Below are 11,986 nucleotides of genomic sequence, written 5' to 3' on the forward strand. Positions count from 1 at the left end.
TTTTTGATTTATTGTAGAGATGAGGTCTCGCCAAGTTGCCCAGGTGGGTCTCGAACCCACGGGCTCAAGCAATCCACTCACCTTAGCCTCCCAAAGGCGCAGGATTACAGGCTGAGCCACCGAGCCTGGCTAATTTTTTGCTTTATTGTAGAGACGAGTTCTCGCTATGTTGCTCAGGCTGGTCTTGAACTGAGCTCAGGTAATCCTCTCGCCTCCGCCTCCCAAAGTGCTGGTATTACAAGCTTGAGCCACTGTACCCAGCATCTGAGTGGACTTTTAGTGTTTTTCTTTTAATTTTATAGTTTGCCCTTTCTTTGAAGTAAAAATCAGGGGAAAAAAGTGTTTGTCATCCTAGACAACTTGGAGAAACCTTGTCTCTACAGTTAAAAAATTAACTGGGCATAGTGGCAGCTCCTGTAATCCCAGCTACTTGGGAGGACAAGGCGGAAGGATCACTTGAACCCAACAGTTCAAGGCTGTGATAGCTGTGATCGTGTCACTGTACTCCAACCTGAGCAACAGAATTGAGACTATGACTCAAAAAAAAAAAAAGCAATTGATTATAGAATACAGTGTTTGATACCACTTGTTTGAAAATGGAACACGAATGTTTTAGGTAGGCTGGCAGAGGCAGGAGTGCCGTTTTGCTAGTAAAATTTTAGTAAAATGATTTTCACTTGGTTTGCCTTTTTTTAAAAATAAAAAATAAATTTCATTCTTTTGGACAAATATATGGCACTGATCCTCCCACCTCCTCCTCCCAGTTGTGCTTGCTGAAACCTTCTACTAGGTTAATGATTCAGAAAATTTCCATCTTTTGTGTGCCCTATTCATGAATATTGGCCAAGCTGCCCTTCTACAAGGACTGTGCAGCCCCTTCCTTCAAGGATGCTGCTGTAACCCTGTGTCCACTCAGCACATGTCTGAGGGCCTGGCTGCGTGCCCAGCTCAGTGCCAGCTGCTGGATGGCCAGCCCCAGAGCAATTCTGGTTAGCTCCATAGTAATTGAGCACAGGTTGTGTGATTTAGTACAGATGTCATTTTCTATAATAGAAAGTTAATCTAAAATCTAGTAAGAAAATACACTGTTTTGGGCCTCCATCCAGATTTATAGCATATAAAAAAGAAGCCACAATTTTTATCTTGAGTAACATGATATATTTTTCCCAGTGATTACTTTCCTTTTTCCAGAACTAATTCAAGGATTAAATACTTGAGTAGATCAGGTCCTTGAACTATTCCTTAGGTGTCAGTGAGGCATTTTTTTGAAGTTTATTTTTACTTTGAAGATACTGCATACCCATTCAGTGGGAAGTATCCATGTAATGGAGAGTTGCACATCTTAGAAATATCAGTGCCCAGCTATACCTGGTAGAGTACCACCGAGAAGGGGCGGGTCTGGTGCAGGTATACAAAAATAATGCACCAGAAGGTTCTTTCAAGTTGGAGTTTCTTAGGCTGAACTTCCACTTTTTCTCTTCTTTCCCTTTGCCAGGATTGATGTGTCTCAGAATGATCTTCCATGGGAATTTATGGTTGACCGTCTTCCTACTGTCTTGTTTTTTCCCTGCAACAGGTAATGCTGAATGCTTTTCAGTGTTGGGCAGATGGGATTCTTTTGTTGAGGTCTGAAAATGAAAGGGGTTTAAGGTGTAAATCATTCATTATAACTAAACTCTTCAATAAATGTGCCCTTACGGACACATGGCAAAAGGGCTTTAGTGTCAAGATTTTATGAGTGGTGCAGATTTTTTAAAGAAGTTTGCTTTTTTCCAAAGTCTGTTTTTCACATGAGCTTGAACATGGATTCCATCAGCATTTGTTAGGGTTTGTGGCCTATGTGAAGGTATGGAGGATGCAGAGATTGGCAGGGAAGAGTCCGTGTTGGTGCGGGATAATGCAGCAGTGGGTCTTCCCTTGCTTGTCTCTGAGTTACCTGTCCCCCAGGCCCCTCATTCCTCTCTTACAGGAGGCTAGCCTCCCACCTGGGGTACCATCTTTTGTGTGGATTCAGGGAGTCCTGCAAAGAAGCTTTCAGTGCGTGCACACAGCAGTGCACATCTGTCATGGGCTGGCATGTGTCTTCTCCCACTTGCCTAGCTGGTATTCCAAATCCAGCAGCTGCTCTAGAAGTCCCAGCAAGCAGGGATAGGACATTAGCAGAGGGGGAATGGACTTTGCAATTAGTGAACGTGGATGGAAATGTTTCAATACAAAAAGAAATGAACTCTTGATTCTATAGAGCCTGATGAACTGGCTGCTTGCTCCCTTTGTATAGATCCCCTTTGGTTTTAGAAATTGAGTCCTTGTGGGGACCCAGTCACGTTGCTTTCACGGTATCTTCACATCTACTGAATAATTTCCTTGGTTTTTGCTCTTTAGCTCAAAGAATTTTTACTGGAATACTTCCTGTGGCAGTAGGGTCTTGTCAGATCTCACACTAAAAACAGAATGTGACTCACCCTATTCTACTGTTGGCTGAGTTGTGATGAGCATTTTTCTTTCTAAGAAGTGTCTAAATTGCCACATAGTCAAGGAATCATGGACAGTATCACTAGCAATTTCATCTGTGTGGGACAGAAGTTGGGCATGTAGTCTAATGATGTCTAATTTTCTAATTGCAAGCATGGTTTGAGAAAGTATTAAAGGCATAACACCCAGCGAATGCCTTTGCATGAAGAATTCCCAGCAGATGGCATAAAGGAATATATACTGAGAGACACAGCAGAACAGGTGACAGGTGGTCATCTGGAGGCCCACGTCAGGGTGGTTGTCACTCTGAAGCTTCCGGGTATGGTACACAAGAAGAGAGCTCATTGTCCAGACCTGTGCCAGGCTTTGCTATTGTCCAGGGCTGGAAAGGTCAAGACTGTACAGATGGAATATGAGAGGACTTCTGGTCTGTCTTAATGGAGAGAGCTTGCTAAAACCCAGCTTTTTGGCTTTGGAATGGAATTTTTCTCATTTCCTAAAAATAAATGGCAGTCATAAGTGAAGTCACCTTATCATTCACTGGTCCCAAGTGGATGTTTGGTTTAGCCAGAAGGTAAATGGGCTAGCAACATGAGCAGACAGCTTGCAGAAGAGGAAATGAAAAAGCTGGGTGATAACATGGAGCAAGACTTCTCACAGTTCACCTGCTTATGCCATTAAAAATAGAAAAGTGTACATGCTCTCTGAAAAAATAGAAACGTGTGCGTGTGGCAGGTGAAAATGTGCACAGAAGGAAAGATGCCAAGGTGCTGACATTGATGACTTCAGAGGCGTTGGATGGCACACGATTTTAAGATGCTTCTGGTATGAGTTCTATGTTCCTTGCACATTGTCTACAAAGAGCATATCCTGTTTATAAAAATCATGAAGGAGAAAACCATGTGAAAGAGCCCGTCCTCTGACTAGAAGCAAGGTGGGGCCTTGTGGGAGCCTGGGCCCTTCTGTGCAGGGAGAACTCAGAGCCACTCCTTGTAACATGTCAAAATAGAGGTACTGTGGCCAGGCTCTGGGCCAGCAGATGGGGGCGGGCTGACATCCATGTCCCCCAGTCTGCTGTGCTTGGGGAAGAACTGTGCTTCCTCAGGGGTGTGCTGCCCAACCCTTACCCCCCCATACCCCCTGCTGAACTAGAGAAGAGTCCAGTAGACATTGGCTATACCCCACCGTGCTGCCCCAGTGCTGCTTTTTTGGAAACAGATGGTTGACACCTCTGTCCTTGCTGCCTTTTTTTTTGAGTGCGAGTCTTACTCTGTCACCCAGATTGGAGTGCAGTGGCTCCCGGCCACTGCAGCCTTGACCTGCAGGGCTCCGGCGATCCTTCTGCCTCAGCCTTCCAAGTAGCCGGAACTACAGGCGCGTGCTACCACACCCGGCTGATTTTTGATTTATTGTACAGATGAGGTCTCGCCAAGTTGCCCAGGTGGGTCTCAAACCCGCAGGTTCAGGCAGTCTACTCACCTCAGCCTCCCAAGGCATGGGATTACAGGCTGAGCCACTGAGCCTAGCTCCTTGCTGCTTTAAAAAGTGTGGAAACACGTAAGCATGCCCACTGGGGAGATTCATGGAGAGCGCAACAAGACTTCCTAGAAAGCATGCTTAGGTGTCTTCATATGTCCTATAAATGTCTCCAGATGGACAAGAGATCTCAGTAGTTCTTTCTCAGGGTGATTCCCTTTACTCTGTGCTAGAAGACTAGGTTTATATTAGCTGCAAACACAGTGGCAGATCCAGCTGCTGGTGCCCTTCCCCATGCCCACTGCAGGGGCACCATGGGTTTTTAGTTGCCACTTGAATAGCTGGGATGCCCTACTTGAAGGTAGCTTATTGTTAATAAAACTATGCTTTAAAACAGTGGTCCCCAACCTTTTTGGCATCGTGGACCCGATTCGTGGAAGACAGTTTTTCCACAGACGGGGAACGGTGATCATTAGGCATGAGATCCTCATAAGGAGCCCATAACCTAGGTCCCCTGCATGTGCAGTTCACAATAGGGCTTGCGCTCCAATGAGCGTCTGATGCTGCCACTGATCTAACAGCAGAGCTCTACTCACCCACCGCTCGCCTCCTGCTGTGTGGCCTGGTTCTTAACAGGCCACGGAGCAGTACCTGTCTGCAGCCCAGGAGTTGGGGACCCCTGCTTTAAAGGAAAGAATGATTGAATACTTAGCCCAAAATTATCTTCTAGAATAATTTACATACAAGGTTACAAGTTCTTATTTATGTTTAATATTACCTGAGTGTTTTAAATACTTTTTATTAAAAAGTTACCTGAAGCAGCCGGGCTTGGTGGCTCAGCCTGTAATCCCGTGCCTTTGGGAGGCTGAGGTGAGTGGATTGCCTGAGCCCGCGGGTTCGAGACCCGCCTGGGCAGCGAGACCTCATCTCTACAATAAATCAAAAAATCAGCCAGGCGTGGTAACGCGCGCCTGTAGTTGCAGCTACTTGGAAGGCTGAGGTGGAAGGATCGCCGGAGCCCAGCAGGTCGAAGCTGCGGTAGCCGGGAGCGGCCACTGCACTCCAGTCTGGGCGACCGAGTGAGACTCCAACTCAAAAAAAAAAAGTTACCTGAAGCTTCCATCAGCTTTGTAAACCATGTAAAATGGGGTGTATCTGATTTTCACTTCCTTGTGATTTCTATTTTAGAGGGAAAGGGCTACCCACTATAGAATAGCTTTGATCATTTGAGATATTTCACTACTGGCTTTGCGTGTGGAGTTTTTCTTTTTTTTAAGTTGGAGTCTCACCCTGTTGCCCAGGCTAAAATGCAGTGGGTATGATCACTGCTTGCTAGAGCCTCGACCTCCTGGGCTCAGGCAGTGCTGCTTCCTCAGCCTCTTTAGTAGCTAATTTTTTGACTTTTGTGGGGATGTGATCTCACTGTGTTGCCTAGGGTGGCCTCAAATTCCTGGGCTCAGGTGATCCTCCTGCCTCAGCCTCTCAAAGTGCTGGGATTACAGGCGTGTGCCACTGTGCCTGGCCTTTGTGGAACTTTTAGTTAGTAATTTCTTTTTTTTTTTTTGAGTTGGAGTCTCACTCTGTCGCCTAAACTGAAGTGCAGTGGCCGCTCCCGGCCACTGCAGCCTCGAACTGCTGGGCTCCAGCGATCCTTCCACCTCAGCTTTCCGATAATTTTTTGATTTATTGTAGAGATGAGGTCTCACCAAGTTGCCCAGGCGGGTCTCGAACCCGCGGGCTCGGGCAGTTCACTCACCTCAGCCTCCCAAGGCGCAGGATTACAGGCTGAGCCACTGAGCCCCGCTAGTTAGCAATTTCTTAAGGAACAATTTGATCTCTTGAGAACCTCCAACATTCACTGAGCATTCACTTTATTCATTTAATCCTCACAATAACCCCACGAAGCAAGTGACACTTTTATTGTCCCTGTTTCACAGAGGACGCAGTTCAGGAGCCCAGAGTAGACACTTGTCTGATAGCACTTGACAGCGAGCCCCTTGTCCCTCAGCTCTGGAGTCCTGCTCCCCACCTCCACGCCTTTGCCCCTAGAGGGAGGTGGAATCAGCTGTGGGCCCATCTGGGCATACATGCACAAAGCTGGTGGTTTTGGTTTGTTGTGGCCAGGTTTTGCCTGCACAGGTGAACAGATCTGCAAGAGCAGCTGTGGTTGTCAGATGACTAAATGACAAGCTCTGAAAAGGAATTTTCTAAATCAGGAACAAAGCCATGGGGAAAACCCCTTCCTGTGTCACCTTCTGTCCTTACTCTGTGCTGTCAGAGCCAGGCTCCAGAGTCCCTTGGCTGGTCTTTTACCACCAGTAGCACCTCCCCAGGCATGAGCCAGACGTGCCCACAACTGAGAGTCCCTTAAACCATGCGTAATAAATGTTTGCTGAAAAAACAGGTCGAGTGTTTTGCCAGGCACTGTCGATGGGTGACAGTCCTGTCCCAGGACGCCCTTCCTGATATGGCCTTGTGTCATGGAGCACATAGAGACCCCTGCTGATAGGTCTCTGGTGCCCTGTGTCACTGGCCTTGACCTTGGGCCCAGAAGTACTTGTCCTTCTCAGGAGATTGTGTGCAGAAGCTGGGCTCCAGCCTCAGAGCGGACACGTGTGTGAGACGAGCTGTTTTAATGACGGAACAGGCATGTGGGGTGACCTCCTCTCGGTGGAGACGCTCTTATGCAGGCAGCATTTTCCTTAGTGACTTGCAGTGAGCTGGACCCTCGGAATGTTTTCTTTTGGTAAGAGGCCGACGGCCTGCCCTGGAGCAGTCTGGTTTTAGATGGAGCATTTTGGCATGACTTTCATCTTTGATCTTTTCCCTCTCTCCAGAAAAGACCTAAGTGTGAAGTACCCAGAAGACCTTCCCATCACCCTTCCAAGCCTGCTGAGGTTCATTTTGCATCACTCAGGCCCTGCCTCCGCCCCCCCGAGCACGGCTGGTATGCCCACCAAGGCATGTCTCCAGAGCGAGGCAGCCTGGCAGCAGGGGCACATCTCCCACCTGGAGCGAGAGATCCAGAAGCTGAGGGCAGAGATCAGCAGCCTGCAGCGGGCACAGGTCCAGGTGGAGGCCCGGCTCTCCAGCGCCCGCAGAGATGAGCACCGGCTGCGGCGGCAGCAGCAGGCCCTGGAGCAGCAGCATGGCCTGCTGAGGCGGCACAGCGAGCAGCTGCAGGCCCGCTATGCTCAGAAGACGCGTGAGCTCGAAGGGCTGGCGCGCAGGCTGCAGGAGCTGGCTGACGCCTCGGAGAGCCTGCTCAGTGAGAACACGTGGCTCCGGCTCCTGGTGGCCACCATGGAGAGGAGGCTGGAGGGCAGGCCCGGGGCAGAGGACCAGGTGCCCGTGGGGCCGGTGCATGCTGAGCACTCGGAGCCCTCTGGCACGCCCCGCCTGTCTGGCAGCGCCCCTCCACCTCCCAACGGCAGTGCCACATTGGCATCCAAGAGGAGTGATGAGAACAGGACAGATTAGCTTTTACAATGACATGAAGAGATTAGAGGGGAAACTGTACATTGGGAATATATTTATGCAAATTTATTGAAATTTATTGTAAATAAAGATTTTCTCAGTGGTCTAGAAAATCAGCTTGAATGTCATTCAGCGTTTATTGACAAGGGATGACATCCCTTCCACTTATTGCACAAACTTGGTAGCATTGAGACAAAAACAGCACAGTTTGCTCAAAGGTATGTCTGAAAGTTTGCAGTGGCTCAGCATGGAAAGTGCCCTCCTATCCCTACTACTGCTTCTGTGAGGACGTGAAGGACAGAAGCGTGGTTTCTTGACTAGTCAGAAAAAGTGAACGCAACAGCTGGACATTCAGGAAGAATTCAAGAGAGATCACAATTTACCAAGCCAGTGAGTGTGGCTCTGGTGTCTACGCTAAAAACAGTAGCTACTAACAAGTGAGAACAGTGCAAGCTGTTACATGGCGGTTCCCCAGTTGCACAGGCCTCACTGCGCCTTGACCCTCACCTAGCACAGCTGCCACACTCTGAGGGACCCCATCCAGGGAGCAGAAAGAAAACCTCCAGGAGGACACTGTGAGAGAGCGAGGCTTGATCATCTCAGAACTAGAGCTTTGCTGGCAAGGTGAACACCACGGGGCGAGTAGACAGGCACATGACAGGTAGCCCACGGTCAGGTGTGAAGCTGGAGGGAAGAGCCTAGATTTACACTGCTGGCTGTGGCGAGAATAGAGGTAGAAAGCCTGGAAGTTTGGGCGAGTGGAGGTGGGTCAAATGCCTTCTCTAACTCGCCAAAGCAAGACTTCTCCCTGCCTTCCGGTCAGCACCTTTGGGACTCGCCCTCCCTCTGGGCTGACTGCAGGGCTGGATCCCCTCCCGCACCTGCCTTGGGTCCTGCCTCTCCTGACGTCCCACCACCACCCCTTCCTAAGCTCGGCCACCCGTCTGCGGTCAAAGGTGTTTCCTCTGTCTCCCCAAGGGCTCCCAGCAGCCCCCGGTGATGTTTCACTACCACCCCCGTCCCCAACCCAAGCTCTTCGTGTTAACCCCCAGTAAGGGGTATGCTGCTAAAAAGAGGTGTTCCCTACAGCTCCCTGGGGGGGGTTCTAGAAACGGATTGGTTCAACATGCTTTTTTAGAGGAGGCCTGGGTGCGGCCAGATGCCTCTATCCTGGCCAGGTGGCCGGAGCTCCATGGTTACGCCAGGGCCAGCTTCTGGATTCTTACCGAGGATGCTGACACAGTGGTGTCTTAACCATCACAGTGCAGAAGGTGCTCACTGGGGAATTGGAAATCTAAGCAAGCTCGCTGGTGTGTACACAAGGGAAGCCATGGAGATGCAAACTGCTTGAGTGCTGGCTGGACTGAGAACCACAACTCATAGTCTGCAAGAACCAAGTCCTGAACTTGAAGTTCACTCCCAGCCCTGCCCCCACTCCCTGCACCCAGCATGAGCTGGCAAGGAGTGGTCTGGTGACTCCTGCGTGAATGTGCACACAAGAAATGACCTTCCACCAACACTCGCACCTTCAGAGCCAGGCCAGGGGACTCGGGACACAGCCTAGAGACCCAATGAAGAAAGTGAAAGCCAATACCTAGCATGTGGGCCATCATCAGAGAGGGAAGGAAGCTAACTTGTGAAAATGGAAGTGAGAAAGTAAAACAACCTCAACAGTCCCCTTCCCTTCCCTCCCCCTCCAGTGCAGAAATCTTAAAACAGAAACAAAAACAACTTTTTTCACTCTCCTGGGCTGACTGGGTTTCAGACCAAAAATAGCCACTACAGGCCCTGGTGTTTCTATGAGGACCAGGGCACTGACAGAGACGCCGCGTCTGGAGACCGCACCTGCTCAAGGCCAAGGACTGGAAACTGCTCTGCTACTAAGACGCCTGGAGCCCTCGGGACTCGTACCCTGACTTGTCCTTCACCAGCTCCCAGGCAGGCTAGTAGCTTCCTTGCAATACCTCCTCTACCCACAGGAAGTGCTGCTTGGACAAGGGAGTCTACCAGGAGAAGGGAGGAGGGGGTGTGGCCTTCCTCCATCCGTGACCAGCCAAGCAGAAGTCACCGGCTGGGCAGCCACGACACTCCAAACTGGCAATCTACTCCCTTGATACATGCACACGTGGGTGTACATGAGACCCCTGTTCACTGCAGCCTGGCCTTCCAGGGCTAAGACCCTCCCATGGTCTTGACTCAGCTTGTCATGTGTACAGTCGTCATCGAACCAGTCCCATGTACTCTATAGGACATTTTTTTAAAACACAGCAGAACGGCGTAAGCACGTGCTCCCAGGGCCTATTTACAGTTCACAGGTTTGTTAGTTCACACATGACAGTAGTAGCTCCATCAGAAACAGGCTCAGCTAGACATTCAAGTAACAAAAGCGCTGCAGGGCCACGTGCCCCAGCGAGGCGGGGCCTGCCCACTGCCTGCAGTGGGCAGCCCCACTGGGAGGCCGAGCGGGAGGCCCAGGACAGCTGGGCCCCTGGAGTCAGTGCATGCGATGACGAAGCTCGCCAAGGCCATGCCAGCAAGCGTCAGCCCTTCCTCTCAGCCAGCAGCATGTCCGTGTGGCTCTGCCCCTCCCAGCGCCTCTCGGCCAGCCACAGACAGGCCTGGGAGCCTCGCGTCCCAGATCAGCCGTGGACTTCTGGGCCGCCAGGGGCCATCAGCTTGGCCTTTCTCTCCATGCACGGTCCCTTGGCCGAGTACTGCACCAGCAGGAAGGGCTCCTTGGTCTCGCCATCACCCACAATGCTCTCTTCGTCCTCCGACTGACTGATGCGCTGCAACCGCAGGTAGCACCAGCAGCCCAGGATTAGGGCGCCCAGCGCGGCGATGGCGATGAGGATGACGATGACCGTGACCACGCCCGTGGTGGGGCTGTGGTCCATGATAGACATGGTCGGTGCTGGGGGGCCTCCCGGGTAGGAAGCTTTTAGGATGGCAGCTCAGTGAGGCTGGAACCCAGGCTGTACACAGGAGTCCTGGAAGACAAAGCAAGCCCAGGTGAGTGGAGCCTTCCACGGGGACCTGGCCATGCTCAAGCCCGGGTCGCCGCCAGGGTCTGTTTTCAACAGTCCTAAGCCCGCCATCCGCCCGCTGGTGAGCAGCACAGCGGCCGGCTTCAGCTGTGTCTGCCTCCCGAGCTCGTCCAACCTGCTTCAATTCGCGACCTTTGCCGCCTAGTGTCACCCTCGCTCAGCCCCCTGGGACACTAGGACAGCTGCTGCCGAGGCTGCAGGAGGGTGAGGCGCTGTCCTGGCTCTTCTGTGGAAGGTGTGCCTTCTATAAACCCAGTACCCTTGGGGTTCAGTGACCCCTTGGGGACTGAAAGGAGCCCGTGGCTTCAGATAACATCAGTCCCTGTGGCCAGCACAGAGCAGCCCAGTCGCCCCAGGGCACTGTGGCCTGGAAGCCACCTGGCATGGAACACACCACCAGAGGGCAGCTGGCGGCAGAGTTCCCTGTGTGGCTTGGAGGACGGAGCCGATCAAGCAGGAGGGAAGAGGGTCCTGGAAGATGGAGCTCTTGGGAGAGTTGAAGGCAGGGGAGAGGGACAGAAGCCTCCCTCAGAGCTCAGGGTATAGGGCAGCAGGGCAATGCTCCCAATGCCAGGCCCTCCTCATGCAGATCCGTGTCAGGAACACAGGGACCAAGTGCTACGACGCCACGCTGGGTGTGCAGGAAGCCACGCCGATGGGGAAGCGCATTCCCGGCCAGGGGAAGAGCCACAGCGAGACTCTCAGGCGGAGGGGGCCTGATGGCAGTGCTGGGAGCCACAGAGCCAGGGGTGGGGAGGAGTCCCAGCCGGGCCAGGCCAAGCGTGGGGGGAAGGTGAAGGGAGTGACACTGGGTCACCTGGTCACCACTTGGTCACACCAGTCAGGCAACTGCCCCCACCTGTGGATGCGGCTGCCCAGGGGAAGGAGGGCACAGCTGTGGCTGTACGTGAGCTCCACAAGGCCAGCCCAGGCACCCGGGCAGCCTCCAGGGTCACCCCGCTGAGGTGAGGGCTCCACAGCGTTCCCAGACCTTGCCCTCCCTTACTTCTGCCTTACTGGCCACAGACGGAGCAATGACACACCCAGGGGACAGTGAGGACAAGACAGGCCTGAACACGTGCGCATGGGCTGGGCACGCAGTAAGAACCAGACGTTGGAACCCTTTTTTCAGGTTGTCATCAGCAGATAGACAGCAGTGGAAGGTCCCCCAAGCAGGATGGAACCTGCTACGTCCTTGAGCAATGACGGCCTGAAGGGCAGCGGCGGCTAAGTCAGCGTCTCCAAGTCTGTCCAGATCCCAGCCCTGGGGAGACTGCAGACCTCGCAGAGGGCTCTGGGCAGAGGGGATGTTGTCCCTAATCTGTCCCCTTCTGACCATCTCCGGGGCCCAGGCCGTGACCGGCCCTCTCAAGGGCACCCTGTCCACCTGCATGGGCAACTGCAGCCAGGGCCCTGTCCCCGTCCTCAACAGTGACCTCCACCTGCTTCCTGCCACCAGGCCTTTGCCCACACAGTTCTCTTTGCCCAGGAAGTTCCCTCTGCCCGAATGTCCT

At 52.1% G+C, this 11,986-nt stretch overlaps 2 protein-coding genes across 5 annotated transcripts in view; one reads left to right on the plus strand and one right to left on the minus strand.

Annotated features, from left to right (window-relative positions):
• Positions 1-7,541, plus strand: part of TXNDC11 (thioredoxin domain containing 11) — a 72,737-nt gene extending 65,196 nt beyond the window's left edge. For all 4 annotated transcript variants that reach the window (XM_021713126.1, XM_021713125.1, XM_021713127.1 and 1 more), the window contains 2 exons: positions 1,496-1,576; positions 6,786-7,541. In XM_021713126.1, the coding sequence (XP_021568801.1) occupies positions 1,496-1,576; positions 6,786-7,428 (724 nt within the window). In that variant the 3' untranslated portion in view covers positions 7,429-7,541. The remainder of the gene's footprint in view (positions 1-1,495; positions 1,577-6,785) is intronic.
• SNN (stannin) lies at positions 7,539-10,413 on the minus strand. The gene has a single exon (XM_008059567.1). It carries the CDS (start codon positions 10,329-10,331, stop codon positions 10,065-10,067), a length of 267 nt encoding a protein of 88 aa, XP_008057758.1. The 5' UTR covers positions 10,332-10,413; the 3' UTR covers positions 7,539-10,064.
• Between the last annotated feature and the right edge of the window lie 1,573 nt (positions 10,414-11,986).

Source organism: Carlito syrichta, unplaced genomic scaffold (assembly GCF_000164805.1).
Source record: "Carlito syrichta isolate Samal-C Ts95f unplaced genomic scaffold, Tarsius_syrichta-2.0.1 Scaffold304255, whole genome shotgun sequence".
NCBI classification, from domain to species: Eukaryota; Metazoa; Chordata; class Mammalia; order Primates; family Tarsiidae; genus Carlito; species Carlito syrichta.

Coding starts and splice junctions, on each gene's coding strand:
- SNN (XM_008059567.1), bottom strand. CDS start 10,331: ATGTCTATCATGGACCACAGCCCCACCACGGGCGTGGTCACGGTCATC.